The following is a 25,596-nucleotide window of genomic DNA, read 5'->3' as shown; positions in this document are numbered from 1 at the left end:
CGTCCTTGTAATTTGTGTTGTTAAATGAAAACAACAGACCTGTTTGTTAATACAGCTGTTTCCGCTGATGAAGTTCTCCACTTTCCTAAAGGAGTTAAAGAAATAATTTTTCATTTCTTTTCAAAACAGGCCAAACAATAAGGAAAGAAAAATATTTGTCTTTATACAATACACTCATGAAAGACTGGACTTAAAGATAGGCGTTTGAATGAAAACACAGAGTGGGTGTATGGAACTGTCCATGACTTCCCAGTCTTTCTGGGGAAAACGAATACACAGATTTGTAATATATCTGTACCCTTCCTTATTTCTACAAGTTTTCAGCAGACTTTTAAACACTTCTACTTCCAATTAGATATCAAAAGCCACATACTAATCTATTTTGGTTCTCTCATGTACCTAGTCTAGTAACTCACTTTAAACATAATTAGGGTATTTCTACAGAAAAAAAATATCAATAATTCAGAAAACATATCATTAAGTTCATAGTGGCTTGGTTCAAACCAAAAAAGGAAGCTATTCTTCAGCTAACAAGACACTGAGCCATAAAGCAATCTGCCCAAGGATGCATTTCCAGTGCTCAAAGTTTCCACGGGGTGAGGAGAAAGCTGGATCCTGCAATTAGCAAGTAAACACAGATACACGGGGACAGGGAAAGGGAGCTGGAAGCACTGTGGGGAGCACGGTGCCCCTGTCCGCACTGCTACGCGCCTCGCAGCGCCCAGCTCGGCGCGGCACGGGCGCGCTCCCGTTGCTGCGGGCAGCAGCCGCCGCAGCAGCCGCTCCGAGGCACGCCAGCCAGCGCGATCTTTATGGCGGCGGCAGGACCGTCGCCGAGGACCAAAGTGTAAGCTGCGCTGGCACAGGCAGGCACCGAGGGAACTGCCGCAGCACGGCGGGACCCGGCCTTTCACGGACCGCCCGGACCCAGCGGGTCTCGGCGCCGGGACGAGCGCCGGGCACAGGGCAAACACGAGTACACCGGCTTCGCCCCGCGGCACCGGGACACCTGCGCGTCTGTCGCTCAGCCGGCCGCAGGCCCTGACCCGAGGTCGGCTTCGCCCAGCGCCTGCTCGGCCCGCACCCCCGGCTCTCCCCGCACAAACCAGCGGGACGAGCGCGGCCAACACGGCCGGCGACAGCACCGGGGCCCAACCGGCCCCGCCGCCTCTCCCGAAGAGCCGCCGCGGGAGGCACCCGCTCCCGGCTGAACGAAGAGAGCCCAGGGCTGCGAACAGTCGTGCCGTGAGGGCTCGTTATCGCTGCCCCCGCGCCTCAGCCTCCCGCCCCCAACCCGCGGCCGCTCTCCAGACCAGCCGCCGCCCCCCCTCCGCCACCGCGGCAGAGCGGATCTACCTGCGGCGAGAAGGCGGCGGCGGCAGCGCCCCGGGCGTAGGCGCACGGAGCTCGGCCTCGCCCGCGCGCCCCTCCACGATGCCGGCAGCGGCTCCTCGGTCCCTCCGCCAGCGCCTGCCGCCGCCGCCACGGGCCTCTCAGTTCGGCGCCGCCATTTTGTCGGTGTCTGGGCCGCGGAGGGCTTCCCGGATATGGGCAGCTCCCAGCCTGCCTTGCGCGCCCGGCGCTCCCCCCGCAACCCCGACCCGGATGGAGGGCGGCGGCCGCCGCTGCCCCGGGCGGGGCGGGGCGGGGCGGGTGCGCAGCCTGCCTCTGCTGCCTCGTGTACGGCGCCGTGCTGCTGGCCTCAGCAAGCCCGCTCGGCCGAACTACAGCAACCCTTTCCCCCCTCCGCTGCGCTTTTCTTCCGTGGCAGGACTGAGCCTGCTGGGTTAATGCCGGTTTGCCAAGGGGAGAAGGAAGTGCTGCCGCGATGGCGTTACCGCCTGAGCGAAGCGTTCGTTACGGACCGGCCAGTGCCAGCCGCCGGTTAGGAAGAGGCAGCGCTGACCCCTCAGAGACGCATCCCGACCGCTTCAGTTCAGGCGGAGCGTTGCGTTGCCAGCACACGTGGAAGCAAAGATCAAGCCGCTGGAACCACCGCGGCGCCAGGGGAGGCAGCGCTGGCCGCAGCGCACCTCCCGCCTCCTCCAGCCAGACACAGGGCACGGGGTGCCCGTCGCTCTCGAGGGGGTGCAAGTTAAACGCGCTCTTAACCCTGCTGTGATGGGAAATGGCACGTAAAACCCCGTGGCTTGGTCTGCAGCTGCCCAAATCCCGAGGTTTCCCTCCATCAGTCCATATAACTTGGGGTTATTTAGCTTCCTGCAGAGGTGACCACAGGTACTTCTGTAGCAACTCAGTCAGTGGGAGCAGTGTTCTTGTGCAAAACTTTTTATTAAAAAGAGAAAGGGTTCTTTGCAATAAAAGGCAGGAACAATACTAATCATAACATTCCACTTCTCAAAGATTGCAACAGACCAGATGGGACATTTTGATTGTGACAAAGACGTGTCTCAAGTTTAGACAGTCTTAGTCTCACCCCTGCCTATTATGACTTCTGAACTATAAAAAACCCCCACTTTTCCACTGAGTTACCAGCACATTAACAACCTTTAACATGCAGCAGCCTCAGTGAAGCAAAAATAATATAAAATGTTAATAAAATGCCAAGATTCCTAAAGAACCTTTCGCATTTCCCAGCTTAAACAGTTTTCCTTTCCAATTCTCATGAACTAACATAAAGTTATGTTCCCCATAATATATAAAAAGCTCAGCTTAAAAAAAATCTCTGAGGTGACATAAAAACAATTTCAAAGAACCCCATAGTTTGGCTTTAAAATTAGTATTTGGAAAATATCTTGAAGGGGGAATAAAAAAAAAATAAATTGGGGGGGGGCAGTGGTGGTGTTACCTTTGCTTCACTTTGTATGCACGTGTGTCTTAGGGAAACCAACTCACAGCAGGTATCTTGCCCCAATGACTGCTTTCCTGCTTACTAAGACCAAACAGGCACCGAGGGAGAAATCAGTTACCCATCCTGGAGCATCAGTAATGAGTGACAGCTATCAGAATCTGAGATATCTATAATTTCTTCTGCAGTACTGGGACCAAGCTGTGGGCGCCTCTCTCACATGCTGATAACAGACTAATGAGTATCATTAAGAATGAACTTGATTTTTACCAGTAGCTCAAGGTGATCAGTACTTCAAGAGAATACTGGAGGTGTTTCATGCAAAAAGTTGTCTGTTCACGTAGATGGCCTCTGCATCAGTACCATATACTAGGCATGGTCCTAAAACATCCAAACTATTCACAGACAAAGTCTGATTTGGAATCAAATTGGTGATTTCCATGCGGTCTTTGGTAGGATCGTTGCTTAGCCAGGCACTTACTATAGATTGGTTAATGGTATTGTGGGAAAAATAGGTAGTACTTCTTCCTCCTGAAAGAAGGAGAGGGGAAATAAGTTCCAATTTAGTTTATATATTCTCAGAATCTGAAGAAACATAGTAGGTAAGTCACAGACATTATATGAATATCACTTTACTTTTAAGTCAGTTTTCAGATTGTTTACCAAAGAGATGACATGTTAACTACAGGAAAAAATGGCTTAAGGAAAGTGTACTTGAAGTGATTATAGAAACCTGCTACCAGCTTTGTTCTCAGTTAAGACAAACAGGACAGTCCAACACTCAACCTGCTGAACACTGTATCTACAAGTTTTACTAGCTAGAGACTAAAGAAAGGACAGACCTACGACCAGAAGTCTGTTTATATGGTGTCTTGCTGTATTTGGGACATTAGTAACACTTACTCCCTACTGTCCTTTCTCCCTACTTACTCTGCAGCCAGCAATATACTTGGGCTTGACTTCAGATTTTTTCCACATAACATCTTCCTGAAATCTCACAGTTTAAAACCAAGTTTATTAACAAGTGGCTGACGTGGTACTACAGGGTTTATGTGTAATATACCCCAAAACACACAGAGTGCAACTTGAATCTGTTACCTTATTGTTTCCCTATATAGAACTGAGCTTTGAATGGCAACTTTGAGGCCAAAGGCAGCAGAAGACATGTGAAAGTTTCCACACTGTTTACAATTTGAAGTGGCAAGCAATTAAGCAGTATTTGTGACTAGAATGTGAAAATAAAATGTTTATATTAAGTCAGTATCATATCCTGACACAATACAAAGGGATCAGTTTTATTCATTGAAAGTCCTAATTACATTCTTGAATAGTAAATTGATAGTTCCGCTATCCTATTAACATAGCAATTATTTTTTAATTATAACATATTGTATATCTCCCTCAGACTCAGACATTAATCTGTCATTTGGACTGCTTTCAAGTATTTCTATGCACAGGTAATTTTTAAGTGAACACGGTTGATCTCTGAAATCTTAGAGGTGCCCTTCACACATTGGACAGAGCACAGCATGTTAAAAGACCAAACAAAAGAAAAACCAACACACACCAGAAAAATCTCACACAACTGTTAGCTTTATAAGTACTTTTCCTGAAGTACCTATTAGAGTGCTCTTTCTAAGAAAATGAGCCAGTTTTTAATTTTCTGTATTAGGACTGTGTTATTAATTGGGTCATGTGAGAACGTTGGCTTTAATTATGTTGCCATGTGACAAAGTCAGTGCAGACTGACTTCAAATATCCTTACCTTGATGAAGAAAAGATGGTTTTTCAGCTACATCTGCAGAAGTATCCCAGTGCCAAAGAGATCCATCTTCAGAACACGTAAATAAGTGATCAGGGCTGGAGGGATGGAAGTGAACTTCCCACACTGTAAGTATCAAACCAAAATCACGCAAAACCACTTCAGAACAAGTATCAAGTACTTTGCTCAGTGCATTTTGGCTAGTATGATGTGGACACACACTTGCAAGAACCCAGCACACCCCCGCCCCTTACATTCTTACGTGTGTGTGCACAGGAGACCCAAACCCCCATCCATTAGTTATTTACTTCAAAAAGAAAAAGACAAAAAAGACACTATTTTTTTGCATTTTGTTAAAGGGTTCTCATGCCATCTTTTCTGCTATGACATTTAAATCTGCAGACAGCAGCTAAACCATTATTATTTTGTGTCTAAATACAACTGTGGAAAGGATATTGAAGTCAGTAAAACTTAACATCTGAAAAATTATTTTTACTTCTTAAATTTGGTTGTGGCATCAGATCAAGAAATTTTCAACATAAAATTGCTGTCTTGCTCATTTAGAGTTGCTAGGAAAAGCGAGACGTTTCAGCACTGTGAAGTCACCAGATGGATCTACACCATCTTCAGTTTCCCTTCCTTTCTCATGTTTCCATGTCTGTTAGTAACTGTATTCTTGCTTTACTATACCTCTGTATCACAGCATCAATTTCTATGACTCTTTATATACCTACCCTTAGAAACACAGCCATTCTGATTAAATGCATCTAATGACTCGTTAAATAGCTGCTTACTAAGTCTAGTCATAGTTTAGAGTTGGCTTTTTAGATAAGAACAGTCTCATATACAGAGGAAGTAACAAACAGAAGCCAACTAGATGAAAACACAGTAACTACGTGTCGTTTTCTGTTGTTGCTACATTTTATACAGAAATTAGAAACTTTTTTAAAATGCCACCTTCTTCTCCCCCCTCCACTTCAGACACTTACTTTCTGCTTCATGAGCATTTAGCAGAGACACTGGCATAGTACCCTGCCTGATGTCCCATATACTCAGCATCCCATCCTGGCCCCCCGTGGCCACGATATGCTGCTGATTGGGATGCCTGTCCACACAGTGCAATGGAACTCTGTCACCTGTTCTGCAAAGGAGAAGGAAAAAACAGAACAACCAATCCAAACGTGAATTATTAACTTCTTTTATCCTTAATCCATAGGAGCACTGACAAACGAGGTAATGGCATCATCGACTGCAGCTTCAGTTCCTGTAGCAGCCGGTTACTACAGGCTGAGGCCGCATGACATCTACTGGAAATCAGAGGTATGGCAGTAGCACAGAGCTACTCTTGGAGGAGCGGTAGGTTCTGTGTCCTGCTTACACAGCATCTGACACACAGACAATATACTCTAAGTATGCCTACAATAAGTTTACTCTGAAATTCGTGTTGCAATTACAGTTTCAACATATACTAAGAGTTAGTGCCCAGTCTCCCTTTGTTAACAAAAGCAGGTACCTAAACCACAGCCCATTAACGGCAGTGGGGAATTACTCCACTGACATCAGCGGGATTTGAATCTAGCTCAGTTTGTTTTCTCACAATACCTTATGTAGGCACAAAGTTATCATTCAAATACATTTCAAACGCCAGAAACTTTATATTAGGACTGTGGAGAAAAACAGATGTTAAGCATATTTTAAAGTATATTTAATTAGGGAAAGATAAAGGATGAGGATTGCTTTGTGGTGTTTTAGGGGTTTTTTTTCTTCTTAAAAAGAGCAAATGTACAGATGCTATTGTCCTTCAAGAGTTAAATCATAAAACAGACCACCCAAATACAATATTCAGACACAACGGTAACTCAGCCATTAAACAGTCTGCTTTTCATTATTTAAATAGCAAAAAAGTTAAAAACCTTAAAAAAAAATCAATCCTTCATCATCCCATTGATACAAGGAATGCATCACAAAAGATTTAAATCAGGTTATATAAAATAGCACTTGCTTCTCAGTAGATATATAAAATAATGAAGGTCTTACAAAGAAAATATCTGAGATGGCTCATTTCTTTGCTGTCTCAAGTCCCATATTTTTAACTGTCCAATTGAATTTACTGTCAAGATCTCAGTTGTGCGAAGGAAAGTCACTGCATGGAGTGTACTGCTGTCTGCATTGTCTGCAAGAGAGACAAGGAAAGCATCCGGGTAAACCTAGGGAATGCTCGTCTGCATTTAATTCTGACAAAGGAGCTCTTCAGACAGAACACTGCTGTTTAAACATGGTTACAATCTCTCTGCATTTTCAGGGCGGTCAGACCAGTGTTCTGAATTCTTAAGTTTTGCAAGGTTACCCTGTGAAAAAGGAGACCTTGATTCCTGTATCAAACACTACCAAGACAAAGCTGGTTGATGCCTGGTTATAGGTATTTGAGTAAGTTTTCTTTTCTGCCTACCATTTAAATGAAAGCTGAGGGGAAGAAAACACAAAACAAAACAAAACATTTCTTTAGAAAGAAATACTAGACTACTGAACACTGAGGTTTTAAAACATTTACTTACTGTTATTCTGTTCAAAAAATTTAATTTAGCAATAATACATCATTATGGCTCCAAAATATTTTCACATTATCTCTTAACTTTGGAGGTTTTTTCCTACCACAACTGACTATAAATGTATCATCCTTGTATTATACTCTTAAATCCATTAAGCACAAATAGCAAGGTACTCCTCTGCAAATACTTCCTGAGGTACAAGAGTTCTATCCTCATGTTAAAACACATTGAGGGTTCAGGCGAGTGCCTGGGAAACGTGAAGATGCCAGTGAATTGAGAACCAGTACAAAGGATTGCTTACACTACAGAACTCCATCCTGAAGAACTTGAAAGCATCTTCAAAAACGTCCTCTCTCCCCTCTCCAACTTACACTGTAGAACGATCTCTAGTCAATGAGAATGTGCTAGTCCCTTCCACGTAACTCCCGTTAACATTCACTTAGGCATGACTGACTGACTACAGACCATTTCTATTTCAACATTTCCCTTCCCATTTCCAAAAGGGCATTTCTCACAGGTCAGTTCTTGAATGTTTATGCACCAGAAAATCTCAATGTAAAGCCTGCTGCAGCGTAGCACTGGCTGATGGTATCACTGCAAAGCAAGCACTTTTACACAGTAATATCGGGTGAACACTAAGAAAATTAACAACTGCATCCTGCACATCATTAAATCTGTACATAAGCATCAGAGAAAAATAAATATATTGAACATCAGTTTCCTGTGAGTCAGCAAAACATTCTTGTACCAAAACACTGTGCTATGTAAAAAATTAAAAATAAACGACTCCTTTTAAACTAGTTTATGTTCTTCCTGCTCAAAGGGGAAGTTACCACGTTTTGTGTGCATGTGCTAATAAAATCTACCTCGTGCCCTGGTACTTATAAAAATACCTAAACAAGAAAACAACTCACATAGAAATGTTTCCTCCAGGAATTCTCAAGGAGCTTCAGTAAAGGGCTGTATGCAATTAATAGGATTTATCTTGTGTGTGTATATACAGCCACGCACACACAAATACCCCCTCTAGAAATCCCAGAGCACTTCCTTCCTTAATTGGCTTATCACTGTGTGCATTCCTTTATCCGTTGGAGGAAAGATTTTGCTTGAGAAGAAACACAGGTGCTGTGTCAAACTGAAGGTTTCAGGGAGAAAGTCCTGGCTTAATACTACTACTATCAGACGTGGTGTTACTGTCCTTGAAATTATTTCTGCTTTGAAGTTTAACAGGTGTCACAAACTTCTGTTCTATTTCTGTGAGACCAGCACCGTATAAGATTTGAGAATAACCAAGTTTTGACACCTTTCACAAACATTTCACTCTATCACATCATCTATTACTCCAGAAAACACAGAGCTTTTTCACTAAGGGAGAAACAACCACCATAAGCCATATCTGACAGAAGAACAAACAGTAGTCTCTGGTGTTCATTTAGACACAGAAAAACAGGTGGGTTTGTATATGGACATCATGAGGGTTAATCTTGGCCACTCATTTCACTATTTGTACTGTTTCACTGACCTCCAGTCATGTAGAGCTTTGAACACAATGCTTGTTGAAATCTAACCATATTTCATGTATACCATCATAGCATTTAACAGTTCCAGGTGAAACAGAAGCCTACAGAGAACATTAGGCTTGGAATTCTCCATCAGTTAAAGCATTAATGTTCAAATACCAGAGTGAATACAGAAATACTTCTGAAATGTTTCAAGTATACGGGATCTGGAGGAACACAGGAATAAACTAGAGCAAACTCATTCAACTCTGAGTATTTAATTCAATTCTAAACTGACTTTTTTTAAAATCAGAAGCCAAAACCCAAACAAACCACATGACACTAACAGGAACAGCTACTTGACATACCTATAGTTCTTACTGCATTCTTTTGGTCAGCTTTGAAGAGATTTATTCTACCATCTTCTCCCACAGTGACAATTTCTGGGTTGTTGCAGATGACGCCAGTACACGCTGCTCCACCACAACATGTGTCCTGATCCACATGATAATGGGCTTTCTCCCACCGCTGGTTGGCAGATAAAGTCTAAGCAGTAACCAGACATGAAAGTCTGCTGTTAAATAGTGATCCTGACAGACAAAAGCTTCCAGAATACGTACAAAACCAGAAACAAGCTCCAGGAAAGCCACACTACCTCACAAGAATGAGAATCTCCTATACAAAAAAGAATCAGAGATCTAAATTTTCCTCAGCTCTTAAGCACACAACCCTTCAATGAAACACTATTTCTTCTCTGAACCACCTTTTCATATGAGCCAGAAATCAGAAAAAACCCACAATCTATTTACAAACCATTAAATGTCTTTTGCTAGACTTGTCCCTTCAACCTTTCCCCAGGACAAGGAAAAAGGCCTTTAAAAAATGCAAGGTCAGCTTTAGATTTTGATTGCAAGGAATTTAGTTTAATTTAGTTACCACATCTTAACAGATTAGTCTTTATTGTGTCATTATGAATATATATAAAATTCATTATGTGCTTTTTTTCCAGTGATTTATAATCAAAGCAAAAGACTACAGAGTTTACATATCTTCCCTCACATGACACTCATGAGAAGAAATTCACCATAAGTAATTTAGTTCAAGAATGCAGGTACAAGTCCATCAAAACCCACAATGTAAACTCTTAAAAGTATGTTTTCAGTGAATGAACTATTAGGTTATAGATGTGTATTAGCAGATACCCCAGTGTATCTGGCTCTGGAATATAATTTATGTAGTATGTGTGCAAAATGCTTTTTTCTTTCCTTGTATGTTTCTAACAGGCTTTACAAAAATTGACTTTGCTATGCAGATATTTCTTGACCTAGCAGTTCTGAGAAATCTTATGCCAAGATCAAAGTGACCTGTGCTACACAGAATAGCAGCTTCAAGCCAGTACCAGTTACTTACCTGGTTATTTTGATGATGACGGAATATAGTTACAGTTCCTGTTGATGAAGCAACCACAATTCTCTCCTGATCCAAAAACTAGAGAGAGATAATAAGCACACTATTAGTTGGTAACAGAACCAAGATGATGATTTTGATTTTAGATTTAGAGTAACCTCAAGTACTGGAAATTATAGTAAAGAAAAAAACCCAAACATAAAAAAAAAATAAGGAAACAAAATCAAACCTACACACTGGTACTGATTTGGTTCTTCCTTTTTTTTTTTTTTTTGCATTCTCATAATTTTTTTATCTTACTGTCCCTTAATTTCTCCTAAGCGACAAGCCCTTAAAAAATACGAATCTATTCAACACAGCTATTTTACCTGCATGTCCATGACATCACCATTGTGTCTGATGTCACACAGCAGCTGTGGTTCTCCTTGATATTCACCGCTGAGGCCCACATTTCCAAGGTGTCCAACAGACCAAATGGAGATCCTGTTATCCTGTGGAGAAACGACACCCCCAGTTTGACTCTAAAACGCCTTCCGAAGTAGCTCACAAAAAGTCACCTCAGATGTCACAGCCAGGGACTTCTGCACGCCTACAGCCAGGGAAAGCAGTAGGCTGCAGGCCGTGCACCGCTCCCGAGGAAGCTACCGCCAGCCAGCGGGATACGCCTGCCGAGCAGCGGGGCGGCCCCCCGGCTTCCCCGGGGACGCGAGTTAGGTAGACACAGTCAAACGGACACCAGGGCTGCCGGCGCGGGCAGCGCTCCCGGCAAGCTGCGGCCTCGCTCTCCCACGCGAAGCGACGGGGGGCGCCGCCGCCGGCCCCACGCCCCAGCGGGAAGGACGCGGCGCGCCTGCAAACCCGCCCGCCCATTACCTCGTTGTCCCAGGAGCCGGTGGCGAAGAGGTCGGGGGGCTGGAGCGCGGCGGCGGGCAGGGGCCGCCAACGCGTCTTGCTGATCTTCTGCGACACGAACTTGGCGCACACGTCCTCCATGACCGCCCCCGCCGCGCGCCGGCTCCCGCCCGTCCCGCGGCACGCCTGCTGATTGGCTGAGGCGCGACGGCGAGCGCGGAGGGACAGGTTTGGGGCGCGGCGGCCGGCGTGAGCGCGCCTGGGCCGTCTCGGGCGGGGTGTGGCCGCGGCGGGGAGCGCCGCGTACAGCAGCCGCTCGGCGCCAGCTGCCGGCCTCCGAGGAAACGGACAGGCCGGGCCGGGCCGGGCCTGATCAGCTAACCGGCAGCCAAAGGAGCCGGGCGCGGGGGGGCGTCCCCGTCCTGGGGTGACGGCGCGACGCCCTCCGGGGGCCGGTGGGCGCCCTGCGCTGCCGCTACAAGCCCGGGCTTCGCCACGGCGGGCAGCGCGGAGCCCCCGGGCGGTGTTTGCGGAGCCGGGTCCGGGAGAGGAAGCAATAAAGGGATGAATTTCCCAGTTAGGTACCTGTGTGTCATCTCCGCCAAGTCGCCAACTTCTGTTTGCTTAAAATGGGTTGCAGCGACCAACCACCTCTAGCCTAGGTTCGCTTTGGAAGGCCCCGAGTGACGCTCTCCTCCCTCTGGCAGGTTCCCCCCTGTGCAGAGAGAAGTACAACGGTGTTTAGTTATCTCCCGAGTAGCGCATTAAATCAAACGAGCAGACAGGTACTTCCTTTATCGTGTTTCACTCGGGATCCAAGCAACTGTGCAAGAAAAAGTTCAGAGGTTAGCTGTAAAGTGAGCCACAGGCTGGCACAGCTATGCGGTCACTTCGGATGGGACGATCTGTCCCGTTCCTGCAGCGTGGTGAGGGACTTCATAAGCACCTTCCTGCCTTCACAAGCTGATTCTCCGCTGCAGTTTTTCAAAGGGGCGGCTGCCAGCTCTCCGAGGTGCTGGCAGGTGGGCTCAGCAGCGTTAGCAGCGGGGGCCTGGTCAGACCTGCAGCCGTGTCACTGCAGTTTGCCTGCCACGCCGTCTGCCACGTTTTTCCATCCAGCTCCTCATCGAGTCTGCTGTGCCGCTCTGTCATTCTTCAGGTGTGATGTCAGATCACTGATGTTTTATATGCTTTACGTATAATTTAAGCTTCAATTGTGAGGAGCAGGTTTGTTGCTTGGGTTTTGTTTTCTTCATAATTACGCAGAGCAGAATCCACCATCGAACACATTCAAAAGGCTGGATGTTGTTGCAGTCTGCTGTGCTGCAAGCCTTAAACCAGCTTTGTTGCGTGCTGCAGTAGCATTATTATCATGCGGTAGCAAACACCTCTGGTGCCCTGTATTAAGCTGCTAACAGCAATCCTGCAAGTCACCGTCTACTACAAGGGTATTTTCAGCTAATTCTCATAACGCTTGTGATAAAGGTCAATAGCCAGTCTCAGAATACAGCTACAGACCAGACAGCTGAAAGTATATGAGAGGATGACACAGTTGAATATTGAAATGTTTTGTTAAGCAAATATTTTTGCTGGTTACTTTGTAATTTCTGTGTGTATTTTTCCTCTTGTGATCTTGACTTGTTTCTTTCTTTGCTCAGGATTGCTTGTTCAAAAGTATAAGGTTGGTATTAAAAGGTTGCAGGTCGGACAGAGAGGCTTATTTTCTTTAGGAGTGAAAGAAGAATCACAATTCTTCTTGAAAATGTTTGCAGCATGTTATGTGATAAATGGTGGAGCTGTGATGGATTTAGGGCTGCTCTGTCAGCTTTTAAATATATTCTCTGTGTTTGATCACTGTGAAAGATGTGTACTGTGTCAGTATGTTGTCTCAGTGTAATTGCAGATTTAAATAAACAAATAAAAGGAGAAAATAAACATTGGGAAAAAACAGACCTCATCAAATATTTCTGAGGTTGTCAAAAAGGAAGTTATGTCTAGGTGAAACCAACTCTTGGGCATTGGGACCAAACATATTAGCTAGGACAACAAGGAGCATCTGAGTATTATTCTTAAATGCCGCTAAAGCTAGGAGTGTGAGTGAAAGGGAAGAAAGCTGAAAGCATCCCTCTCTTTCTGCCAGAGGTTAGGGGCCCTGGGAATGAAGGCACTAGATCAGTGGATGTACTAGGGCAGGATAAAGCTAATTCTGAACCCTGTTTGCTTATAATCTGCTTCCCTCCAAATATCGTTCAACAATATTTAAAGAAAGTTATTTGGGGATGCTGTATTTACTGCTGGTCATAACTCCTGGAGTTGTGCCCAGTTCCATCTCCTGAACAAGTGCTGTAGCTGTGCAGAGGACTGCAGAGCAGATTTACAAGCAGAGTGCAGGGCCCTGAATGCATCCATAAACCCTACCCTCATCTGGGGCTCCCACCTGTGCTGGGCCACCCGCTCCTGGCCTGAGCTGCGTTGCAGGAAGGTCTGTGCCCAGCCATGTCCCTGACCTGGTGTCTGGCTTGACTTGGGTTCTGATTTGTTGCTTTGCTTTTGCTTGATGGCAATACCATTACTGCCCCCCAGCCCTGCTCTGCTTGCCTTGCTCAGACACCGTGGGATGGCGTGCTGCTGCCTGGCTCCAGGCTCACCCTCTCTCATGGACAGGTCCCAGTCCTGTGGCTCCCTTACATGCAGAGTCACCAACATGCCTGGGCCCTTCTCAGCTCCTCTTTGAGTGCAGGGCTGGGAAAAAAGGGATGCCGAGTTCCAAGTAACATCAACTTCTGAGATGGAAATACAAAATGAATGTACACACCAAACTGGCTAGAGATTACAGGAGAATAAATGAGACGAAGGAGAGCGATTAAATTAAAAACAGAACAGAGGCAGGGAGAGGAGTGACTGTAGGTGTAGAAGCCAGTTAGTCTGGGGCCTGGGATATAACTGAGGAAATGTTCAGTGGGAACATTTCACAAGGAAATTTCTGCTTGTGGTATGTACATGTAGGAGCAGATGGGATCAGTGATCAACTTTTCATATGCTTCTTAAATTTAAAAAAAAATTAAAATCTAATGGGTTCATGAGGTGGGAGGAGAGAGATGAAACAGAAATAGTAGCATGGAGGGGTTTATATATAAATGTATGTAACTACTGCCAAAGGATTGAGATGTGGGTGAATGTGCAGAAAAGGAGAAAGATCCGACATGTGCTTAAAATTAGTGGGATCTCCATGTCAGAACAATCAAGTGACAGCCCACTCTGGCTGCTGGCATTCCCATGCCTCTTCTCTAAATGGGCTCCATGCACCAGCTCCCTGGAGAGGCTAGGGAGATGGCTGTACCTGTGGAAGACATGGGTGTTTGCCATCGACAGTGGGCATCCAGGGACCAAGGTGCTCTCGCTGGTTGGGACATACATACAGGAATGCTGAGTGTCAGAGCAGATGGAGAGATTCCACATGAATCCTGAGGGCCACAAAACTTTTTCCTTTCAAAATTTCTGCTTTTTTCCTCTAGTGTAGAATGTCTATGTTCCTTTTAGTTTTATCTTAACTGGTATTCTCTTAATAAGTTTAAAAACTGGAGTCATGGCCTAGGGTTATAAAGCAGAAAGAGCTAGGGACCCTCATGCTTGTTTACTGCACTAGTGGGTGCATCCTGCCACTGTGGGTGCATATTAGTGTCTCAGGGCCCTTTGAGGCAACTTGGCTTGGCTTGTCTTAAAGCTCCTGGAAACTTGCAGAACCAATGCTTTTTCCTTTACACATGCCTGGTACCCATCCAAGACATGCCAGATATCACTCAGGAAAGCTCACGCTTATGTTCTTCTTGTTCTCTGGAACAGTCATGCCAAGAATGTAGCCAACAGATGGACAATAGGTACATTCAGTCAGAAAGTGCCTGGGCAAGCCTGCAAGTTCCTGGGAGATCAAGGTGGGCTCTTTCTCTGTGCCAAGCTTAACCCTAATTCAAACTGGTTCTGGTAAGCAGTGTCAATTTGTAAGTGGTTTCTTTAGTGTTTCTGGTCTCCCTGGGGGGTAAGTATCCCTGGAATGTTTTTTAACATGAGCCAGCTAGCTTCTGCCAACAGCCTCTCTATGTGAGAGCAATGCAATTTGTTTGCATCTGAAAACAGAAAATGTCTTTTGCATTTAAAACAATGAAGTATTTTTGTGTGTGTATTTTTACAATGTCTGTCTGTTCTATTTGCTGCCCTTGGGAATTCTTCTAACTCCATGGCTTCTTTCCTACTCTCCCAGCCCACTGGATATAACAGGGAGACCTTTTATATTCCGGGGCTGGCTGGGTGTCTCTCATGGACTGTAGAGCAGTTGCCAGATCATGCTTAGGAGAAGTTAGATAGAGAATACAGAATGAAGCAGTGGATCCGTCTCCAGGATTAAAAGAACCAGATGGGAATGGTCTGAGAAGTCTATGGATGGGATCTGATATATGCTATGGGCAACTGCCAGACTTGCTTTGGATTGACTGCTAGCCAGAAAAGCGGGCTCCCACCTTCACTTCACCTGAACCAGCAATGATGGGATGGAGTGCCTGTGTCATGTGGAACTGGATCAGGCTCATCCCTCTCAGGATGGGTTCTTGCACAGAAGACAATATCTGTGTGTCCAGTGGTGGCATGTTAGGCTGTGCATGTCCTTGTATCAGAAGGCTTTTAAGAAACAATATAATATTTGAATTTGTATCTACTGGATGACACCTTGTTTTCCCTAATGTTTAAACAACATACAAATGAGAGCGCTTACGTATTCCTAGTTACGTAACACTACTCTCATGTTTCAAAAGGAAAGAACTGAAACCCGTGCTGCCTGGTACCACACAGATGACACACCTGCACTGCTGTGCCTGGAGAGGGAACGCTGTGAAACCGCAGAGCCGGGCGTGCGGAAGGGACCCCCTTTCGCCAGGCCCAGAAAGGGGCCCGAACGCGAAAGTCACAGCACTGCTGGCAGGCTGCCCGAAACGGTCTGCAGTCGTGGAATCTGCTTTCCCTTAAAAGACAATAGAAGCGCACATGCAAGTAACAGGTGGCAAATGAAGGCTGGTGGCAAGGTTAACCGTTAAGGAGTTCAGGAATACCACAGGCCTGTAGGAAATGAACGAGGTGGTTTTCTGCTCTATGCCACGGGCTGCGGGAGGAACCGGACTCGCCACTTTTCCTTCGGGATCGTTACTTCATCGTGTAACTACGGCGGGACAGAGTAAAAGCCATGTCAGAGGTATCCATTCGGCGTGTAATAAATCCCGAGTTACTGACTTCGTGACCTAGATGCCTTTTTAAAGGAGTTTTTAAAGTTGTACCTTTATCCTCCTGCAGCGTAACAACGGATCGTTGGTACTCTGTCAGCCTCTGGCCGCACACGCAGGTGCCAAATCTCATAACCTTTCACCCCTCCACAAATGTTTTGGCGTTGTTCCCCAGGAGCATCAGCCACACTTGCCTTCCCCTGTCAGCCTAACGCCGCTCCGCCTTCCTCCGAGGCGACTGCCGCCTCAGGGGCGGCTCCCCGGCCGCCGGCGCTCCCGAGCCAGTTGGCCAATGGCAGCCTCCAACACGTAAGCCTGGCCCGAACGGGCTGGCCGCAGCCAATAGGCGCGCCCCGTGCAAAAAGCCACACCGCAGGACGGCGATAATTGGCTCCGTCGTAAATGTGGTGGGGCGCGTGCCGGGCTGCTACGCGGGGTCTGGCGGGACCCGGCCCACCCGTCGCGGCGGTACAATCGTGACCGGCGGGTCGGGGCTTGCCGCCCCTGCCAGTCCTTTTCGCCCGTACGCGGCGTGTGCCGGCTCCTTTCGCGGCAGTAGCCAAAACTGGGCGGAGGGGGAAGCACCGACGCGCCGTTGCACTCGCCCATTCATTACCGGAGCTCGTCAACTCCTAAGCCCGCAGCCCTGGCCCGGCCCCAGCGCCCACAGCCCTGCCGCTTCTTTGGCCAGGGCAGGGCCGAGTCCCCGCTGCCAGCGCGGGATCCGCGGCCCCCGCAACCAAAGCCGCGATCCGGGAGCGGCAGCTGAGCCTGCACGACTGGCGCCACAGCCGGCAGACGAGGGAGGGGTGGGGCGAGGCGAGAAGGGGGGCGAGCTCGGTACCCGGGCGGCTACGCTTGGGAGAGCGCTACTGGCGCTGAGGCTTGGTCTATCCACGTGTCCCGGTAGCTCGGGCATGTCCCGCGGCCTCAAGGCGCCCTCAGTGCCGTGCGAGCGGCCACGCTCGTCTGCTACCGGGTGGTCACGATAGTACTGCGACCGTGGGGGTGGGGGGCGCGAAGCCACGGTTCCCCCTCGTGGGCTGCCGGAGCAGCGGAGAGGCGGCCCGTCCGCCCGCAGCCTCGGCGGGGAGGGAGGGGACCGGCCGCTGACGGGCGGCCGCAGAGCAACCCCACCCTCCCCCCGCGCGCGGGGGGGATCTCCCCACGCTCGCCCCTGGGGGCAATGGACGCGCATGCGCGGGGGTCAGCGCGGGCCGGCGGAGCGGCGACGGCGGCGGTGGCCGGAGAATGTCGGGCGCGCGGGGCGGTGGGCGCGTGGCCCCTCCCCTCAGCGGGCGCGCGGCAGCCGCAGCGGCGGCGGCGGGGGGGGGAGGAGGAGGCGGCGAGGAGGCGGCGCCTGTGTCGGCGCTGGAGGTTGTGTCCTTCCTGGGGAAGCTGCTGTGCGCAGTCGCGGCGCTGAAGGCGGCTCTGTACCTGCTCCGCAGAGTGTGTCTAGCGATGGCCTGGAAGTCGGGAGGCGCCAGCCACTCCGAGCTCATCCACAACCTCCGCAGTGAGTCCCGGGTGGGGGGCGCCGGCGGGCGGGGCCCGTCTCGCCTCAGCTGCGCGGTGACCGTTACCGGCCGCACGCACTTCGCATTCCCGCGGCGCCCGCCCAGCCGCCAACTGTCAAGGAGCAGCGCCGGCGGGGGGAGGAGGCGAAGGCGGCGCCCCAGCCGGGGGGTGTGTGTCTGGGTGTCCGTCTGGGTCCCTCCCGGGAGGGCGCGGCGAACGCCGCCGCCGTCCCGCAGCCGGGCGGAGGGCGGTGGCCGCTGGCGCAGGGTGGGCCGGGGCTGTTGCGGGAGGAGATGCGGCGGGAGGGGCGGCGCCCATGGCGGTCCCGAAGGGGAAACGCTGTGCGGCGGCCGTGGCTGTTGTCAGCCCGTCGCCTTCCCCCCCCCCCCTTCCCCGGCCCCGTTCCCGCCTGCCTGTAACGTTCTTGTGCGAGCCGAGGCGGGGCCGCGGCGGCAGTTCTGGAGGGCCCGTGATCTTCCGCACGCACCGGGCTCGGCGTCCCTCTGGCTTCGCTCCGGCCGCCCCTGCCCGGTCAGCACGCCCGCCGGGCGGTGGGGGGCGGCGCCCCGAGGCCCCTCGCAGGGCGGGCGGGGGAATGGTGGTGAGGGCGGGCGGGCAGCGACCGCCTTTCGTTGCTTCGGGCTTCGGCTCAGCGCAACGGGAGCTGCCCGCGTTTGGGAAACGCGCCGGAGAGGCCGAGGCTGGTTTTGTTTGGTGAAAGTGGCGTGTGGCAGCAGTCCGCTCCTGCGGTCCGAATGCTCCCTTTTGGCCCCCGTGCCGAGGTGGGCTAGGGCCGCTGGGAGAGGAGAAGAGCTGCTGAGGTTAGAGATTCACGCTGCTGCCGAGTTCTCCGGTGACTGCCCGGTACTTGGCGTTCCTTGTCCTTAGCGAAGGTTTGTTCTGTCCTAGTGCTGCCTGTGGAAGTGTTGGGTAGGTGCTCTTCCCTGATGTACTTCAGTACAAGTCTGCTGGGTCATTTACATGTGATCCAGGCTGAGAGGATAGGTGATAGATAATACCCTCTCTATTCAGACCTTCCACGTTTCATATTAGCCTCAGATTAGTCTGTATTAGGTCTGCTTGTAGCGTCTCTTTTCTTTACTGTTGGTCTTTTCCTTCCTCTCAAGTTTGTGCCCTAGACATAAAAGTACATAGATTTGGAGCCTTTATTGTGGCACTTGACTCCTATGCTGCAAGACCACAGCCAGCCTCACATCTTTGGCCTCCTTTGGAGGCATAGGAGCATCCTCCTTGTTGTTTTCTCTAGTCTTTTTAAGTTAAAGGATCCTCTGATGCTGTGGTCTTTTCTCAGTATTTTCTTTTGCCACCCTTCTGAGAACTCTTCCATACTGTAGGGATGTATATGCCAAAGTTAATTTCAGTTTCACTGTAAAAACTGTCTATTTAACAAATAGATAATGACATTTCTGGTTATGAGAGTTGCAGTGCACGTTTTTGTTTTGCAACCGTAAGGATTAGAAATGCTGTTTTAGTGAAATCCTGATTCCTTACACAGCAGGGGAAAACTTTCTCATGTAAAAATGAAAGTCAAGCTGCAGAATATATGTTTTAAAAAATTTACTGCCAGAATTGTCTGTGGCTCTGAAAACCTGAAGGCAAACTGATTTCATTGTTGAAGAAAACAATGGCAGCAATTTCCAAGGCATGGAGACTCTTTAGGGCTTTACAAAGAATGGTAATGAAAAAGCTAAACGCCATTATAATTGGTATATAACAATAGTAGTATGGGAAGAGGAAAGTAAACTAGAAGTGTTTAATATTGTAATCTCAAAATATACAGTGATAGTAATTAGTTGGAAAATTACAGTCTGTAATTTCCCCCCCTCTGGTTTGCATATAGATGCCAAAATATTATGGGGGTATTGAATAGTGAGTTGGAAACAAAATGTTGCAGAGGCACTGAGGCTTTTAATCTTGCAGTAAGATCAGGTTCTTTACCACAGTGAGACTTCAGGGATGGTGTAGGGCAGGATTAAGACCATAGCATATAGATAGTTCCCCAGGCAAGATGATAGTTTGTTGCTAAAGTTTGGAAGAAGTTTAGAAGAAAGTACTGTTTCATATGATGTATAATTCTCTGGGATATGTTTTTAACAAACTTAAAAAGCAGTGGTTACAGAAAGACTAAAATGTTCTAGAGAATTCCTTTTATGTATTAGATCCCTCAATCTGTTTAGTCTTTTTTCCCTCTAAAACAGCTAAGTAGCATAGGACATCTAGCATTTTTATTCCAGAAGAGCACAATGCAGATGAGGTTAATTTGATGATGTCTGAGTGTTCATTTTTGTGTGCAACTTGGTAACTGTGTAATTTGTATAAATGAAAATAAAGGAAACAATAATGCAGGTTGTAGTTACACAGTATGTTTTCTTCTGCAGCAAAGATGGGTTGAAAGGTTCTTACTCCTGCCCTTAGACTATGCTTCACTGTGCTTATAGAATGACTTGGGAGGGAGGCTGTGTTGTAAGACTGGGTCACTTTCTCATTACTCCCTTTGTGTAACATCAGGGTTTAAACTCCTCAAAATATGTAAGCTGTTGTACTGCTGCAGTTAGAGAACTTTGTGAACTTTGTTGGGGTACGAGTAGGGTGGGGAGAGTGTGAGCTTCTTGATCTGTTTTGCTTCCAAATTAATATATCAGTGGAAAACTCACGTAGGCTTTACTTGGACTTTAAAACAGTTGTAAAGATTATTCTTCGTTATAGGTTATGGCCAGTTACTAACCCTTCTATTTTGTGGCCATAAAGCACTTTGATTTCATAAAACTATATTAACATATGCTCATTGCCCTTTTGCCTTAACCACAGCATTACCTTTTTTATAAAGGTAATGATCATTGTGTTAGAGTAGTGATAAATGCTTTTGTGTATTTGCATGCAGATTTAGGCAAGTGCTCTTTAAGAGTCTTATATTTGCTTTCATGTCTTAAAAGGGACGAACTAACAAAGAGGGCCCTGGAACTCTGCATATTTTTCAGTGCATACTGAGACACCGAAGAAGGTCACAGGACTTCTTGTTTTGCGGTTTTGATTCTTAGCTGCTTGTTGCATTGTAAATATGCTCTTTCACCATTAATTTGAGGGATCATAGATGCACAATTTGTGACACATGCAAAATAAGCTTGCTTAAAATGCACTCCTTTTTTCACAGCGAAAAATGTTCTTGAATGTGCTGTTTCCATGAGGTATTCAGCTGCTTTATTTTCCAGTGATTCTTGACATTGATTCTCATTTTTAAAAATGCATTTTTTTATCTGAATGTTTGATTCTTCCAGCATTAGAGCTATTTACTCAGTAAAGGCAAATTTTTTATTTTTAATATTTCAATATTCTTCCTTACTAAAAATAATTGAATATGTGCCTTCAAGCTTGAGTAAACTTTTCCCTAAAATATATAAATGAAGATGTTTTAGAAGACAATAATTCTAGGAGCTATTTAAATGCAGGCTACTGTAGGGCTAGAAATCATGCTAAATGTAGAAATGATTGACTGTGTTTAGATACATAACTGGCTGGAGTTTCTTTTTGTTATAACTTATGGTATAGGGATGCTGTGAAAGCAGGAAAAGACTGAGTAATTGCTGCCTCGTTGTGATCTCCTTCTGTCTTTTATACTTCAGCTTTTGCCAAGTTCTGTTAGGTTACATGCCAGCATCTTAGAAATCAGCTTTTACTCCCCACCTGCAGAACTGAACACACAGTCCATCAGTTAATTCGGTTTCTTTATTACACTTTCTTCTCCAGTCAATAGCATATGCTGCCATATGACAATCTTTCTTTGATTATTTTTCTGATCATGCTGTGCAAATGGTTTTGCAGCAATATACATGCTTTTGAATCCACATTTCCAGGTGAAGGTGAATTAACTTGACTGTGGCTAAAATGCTTCCTAATGTTGTTAACAACTTGTAGGCCTGTTTCCTGCTACACTCATCTAATAAACTTGTATCACAAAAGTTTCACCAAGCCTATGAAAGATTCATATATGATCAATGACTGTCCTCTGTGGACTGTTAATGATACTTCCCTCAGTATGATTGAACCTGGTAGCTCTGAAAAGTACCTGGGTCTATGTACTGACCCATGGGCTGGAATATCAAACCCAGAACTACCGGAAAAAGTGAAAGGGTTGTTGCTATGGATTGGGAAGGCTTCCTTGAAGACACTTCAAAGAGTTGATATGTTAAAAGGATGTACTATTCTGCAATTGATTTACTTAGCAGACCAGGCTGATATAAAAGATATGTACCTGGAAACTCTTGATTTAGTAATTCAGGCTGCTGTCAAGGAATGGCTACATCTACCAGTATCTAGCTGTGGTGCTATCCTGCATTCAGGCACCCAGGATGGAGGCTGGGGTATTACCAGATACTTGGGGCTGATCCCTAGTGTACAGGTTCAAAGACTACACAGAATTGAGCTGTCTTCACATGAGAGAGTAAAAGCAGTCATTTGGCAAGAGGCTATTGAGAAAGAATTTGAAAGATTATGGATTGTAGCAGGAGGAGATAAGGATAAAATTCCATTTATTTGGCACCCTAGTGCAGTCGTGGTGATTTTCAGAGGAAGTAGGCTGTGAGGAACCAGTCTCAGAATGGAAGATACCTGCTGCAAAAGTTATTTTTCTGTGGCCCTGTAACTGATGAAAACAGGAATTTGTGAATTTGAGTAAAATTCTGTTCCTGGACCATGGAATTTCTAACTTTGACAAGGATAAAATCAGTAACAACTGGATTGAATATTGCAGAGACATTCCTCACAGAAAGCTCATCATTACAACTAAGAGCTCATGTCTACCCCACGAGAGAATTTCTGGCAAGGGGAAGACAAGAGATGCAAATTAAATCTTGTCAGTGTTGTCAGACAGAGAATTAGATTTGCTTATATATTATTTGATACTGCCCTGCAGTGCAAGATGCTAGGATAAAGAAACATAACCAGCTATGTGAATTGTTGGTAGGTAAAGCAGAAAAGAAAGATTGGGTAACATTCCAGGACAACACTAGACTAGATCTTAACAAACACATCAATTGCAACTGTATGAATTGATGAGTTGTAAATAAATTGATTCTTTCTATCTAATGGGAGAGTGCTGAAGGGCAAAAGACAACAGGGCAAGCAGTAGGGTATTGATAATATGTAGAGACCAAAGGGGCTCAAACTCATGGTGTGTCATCTATCCTACTAAAAGACATTAGTCAGTGGTCTTTATTTAGGTGGACGAGTCACCTTTAACCTGGAAAAAGAACATGTATATTGTTATATAAATACTAATTGTAGCTTACAAAATACCACAGATTCCATAGAATTTCCCGCCTCACTTGAGAACACGTTCCTAATTTTTCAGTGTGGATAGTGTTTTGAATCAGTTTATGTTCAGATGGTATCAATATTGTCAGGCTTTGCAAATTCTATTCTTAGACATGCTAAAGATACTTCTCTGAGTGTTTTATTATTTAGATGTTAAATAATTAAAGATGACATCTTGGCAAGTTTCTTCATGGTAAAGTCTTGTCTATAATGAATCTGCACCTTTGTTGCAGGCTTCTGATTGCCGAGGACAAATCTCTTTCAGAACTCCATGAATGTGAAGGCATTGAACTTGGCATTGTTGAGCCTAAGCTAGGTTGAGCAAGGACTAAACATTGTATTTTTGTTTATGTTTTGTTTTGGGTTTTTTTTTCCTCCCTTGTGATGTCATTTTCCTTGGTTATCCAAATCAAAGAATGGAAATAGCAATGGAAAATTAGACCAATAAAAGCTACTTAACCCACATTTAGTACCTCTACTATATCAGCAGTTATGGTGCCTGTTTATATTCAGTGAACACACTTTCCTTTAACATATATGTTGTGTTGAGGCTTGAGTGATGACTAAGCATTGCAACTCATCCAGATAGTGGAATGGCTGAAAATTGAACTATTTTTTAAAATGCAAAATTAACACATCCACTGATGTTAAGATTATAACTAAATTTAAGAAATTTTAGAATGCCTTGGGTGTTAGAGAGTTGACAACTGCTGGTTTTGGGAGCAATTAGATTTTTTTTTTTGTTAGCAAGTAATTCCAGTAATTGCCTACAAGAGTACCATGAGACTCTTCTTATTACTGATTAATGTATTTGTTAGTGATTTGCCTATGTCAGTGAAATGTTTTGAAGGAATTTGTATGCTCCTGACGTGGTAAGAGAGACCTTCAAGTAGATTAGAACAATTTAACATCCCAGAAAATAAGAAATCTTAACAGAAAGGAAAAATAGCTTTACAGGTGATTACTGTTGCTGGTGGGCATGTTAAACATAGGGAATCTCATCTATTTTAGGTTTGATATAACTCCAGGCTTTTCTTTTAATGCTACCGTTTCTTTCATCTTGATGTGGTACTAAGAGCTATTGGTGAGCTTGGAAAGACATGCATAATGTTTGTGTTCTTTGATTATTTCTGTGAATATAACACCTTCAAGTCATGTTTGTTGGTATTAGGATAACACTTAAAGTAATTTTTTTTCTTAAGACTATTATAAGATGAGGTTTGTTTTTATGCCAGTTTTTAAATTAGGACATTTTGACAAAACCAAAGTAAACTTGTACTCAGCATTGGTGAGGCCACACCTTGAGTACTGTGTCCAGTTCTGGGCTCCTCACCATAAGAAGGTCCTTGAGCAAATCCAGAGAAGGGCAACCGGGCTGGTGAAGGGGCTGGAGCACAAATCCTATGAGGAGCAGCTGAGGGAGCTGGAGATGTTTAGTCTGGAGAAGAGGAGGCTGAGGGGACACCCTATCACCACCTACAACTACCTGAAGGGATGTTGTAGAGAGGTGGGGGGTGGTCTCTTCAGCCAGGTAACAGGAGATAGGACAAGGGGAAATGGCACAAAGCTGTGCCAGGGCAGGTTCAGATTGGATGTTAGGAAAAAAAATTTTTACTGAAAGAGTTGTCAGGGCCTGGAACAGGCTGCCCAGGGAGAGGGGTGAGTCACCATCCCTGGATGTGTTTAAAAAAAGGGTAGATGAGGTACTTATGGATATGGCTTAGCACAGGACGGTTGGACTTGATGGTCTTAAAGGTCTTTTCCAACCTTGTGGTTCTGTGAAACTCTTTCATAGCTTGAGCCCAGTAAATTATTTGAATAACATCTCTTCTGAACTAGTTGACTTGTGAGTTATGTTTTGAGACTTCAGATCCTGAATACTGCAACATTGGACTTGAGCACAAAATAGTTTTAAATGCACTGTCAAAATCTAGAAAAGATGGTCAGACAAATACAACTTTAGAAATTCTTCTTTGTTTCTGCTAGTATGACACCTTTATGTCATTTTGTCCTGAGTGAGGGTTGTGTTTTGCTGATCTCTCAATCTTCCTCAGCTTTTGCAGTACTAGTGCCAGTTTCAGTGAAACCACCTTCATAACAACACTTGTTTGTGTGGTCTGGCTGCTGGTCTTGGTAGCGTTGGCTTTTCTGAAAACAGGTCAGCAAAGCTCTTGCATGGAATCTGCTCAGTAAGGTGTAATACGTGCAGGATCTGCCTTTCTTTAAAGATCTAAAGCTATTTAAGAAGTCTTGCTACAAGCCTTGCTGTGAGGAGAGTTACTTATCTGTCTGTCCTATCCGGCCAAACTTATCTTAACCTCTGCAGCAGTTTTTACTTATGACTGATAGTTGTTGCTGCGTTGTATTGAACTCTTGAGTTTTGACATTCCATTCTGTAACTGAAGTTCAGCCCTCTCAAATGTAGAGGGATCAAGGTGTGCTTAGATGTGAAGTCTGCCTCTTCTACACACAGGCATTAACATTTATTGGAAAGTACAGCTCCATGTTCTTGGAGACTCAACCCAACCTTGAAGTTTTCATGTAGTCCCGAAAGTTTCTTTGCTCAGCTGCTGACACAGATTTAGCTAAAATGAGCATAACC

The 25,596-nt window shown here is 45.9% G+C and overlaps 2 protein-coding genes across 3 annotated transcripts in view; one reads left to right on the top strand and one right to left on the bottom strand.

The window, feature by feature from the left end:
• Nucleotides 1-2,937: 2,937 nt before the first annotated feature.
• On the bottom strand, nucleotides 2,938-11,019 carry NUP43 (nucleoporin 43; the record flags this gene model as incomplete). Its single annotated transcript, XM_084261278.1, has 8 exons — nucleotides 2,938-3,340; nucleotides 4,575-4,697; nucleotides 5,561-5,712; nucleotides 6,609-6,744; nucleotides 8,988-9,165; nucleotides 10,030-10,107; nucleotides 10,395-10,517; nucleotides 10,900-11,019. The coding sequence occupies 8 exons, from the start codon at nucleotides 11,017-11,019 to the stop codon at nucleotides 3,126-3,128; spliced, it is 1,125 nt and encodes a 374-aa protein (XP_084117404.1). The 3' UTR covers nucleotides 2,938-3,125.
• A 6,377-nt stretch (nucleotides 11,020-17,396) lies between these two features.
• Nucleotides 17,397-25,596, top strand: part of PCMT1 (protein-L-isoaspartate (D-aspartate) O-methyltransferase) — a gene marked incomplete at its 5' end in the record, with an annotated part of 33,678 nt that continues 25,478 nt past the window's right edge. For both annotated transcript variants that reach the window (XM_084262527.1, XM_084262528.1), the window contains one exon: nucleotides 17,397-17,661. In XM_084262527.1, the coding sequence (XP_084118653.1) occupies nucleotides 17,397-17,661 (265 nt within the window). The remainder of the gene's footprint in view (nucleotides 17,662-25,596) is intronic.

Source organism: Gallinula chloropus (assembly GCF_964237585.1).
Source record: "Gallinula chloropus genome assembly, chromosome: 3".
NCBI classification, from domain to species: Eukaryota; Metazoa; Chordata; class Aves; order Gruiformes; family Rallidae; genus Gallinula; species Gallinula chloropus.
The sequence above is the reverse complement of the archived record's forward strand: the minus strand, read 5'-3'. Positions and strand labels throughout refer to the sequence as shown.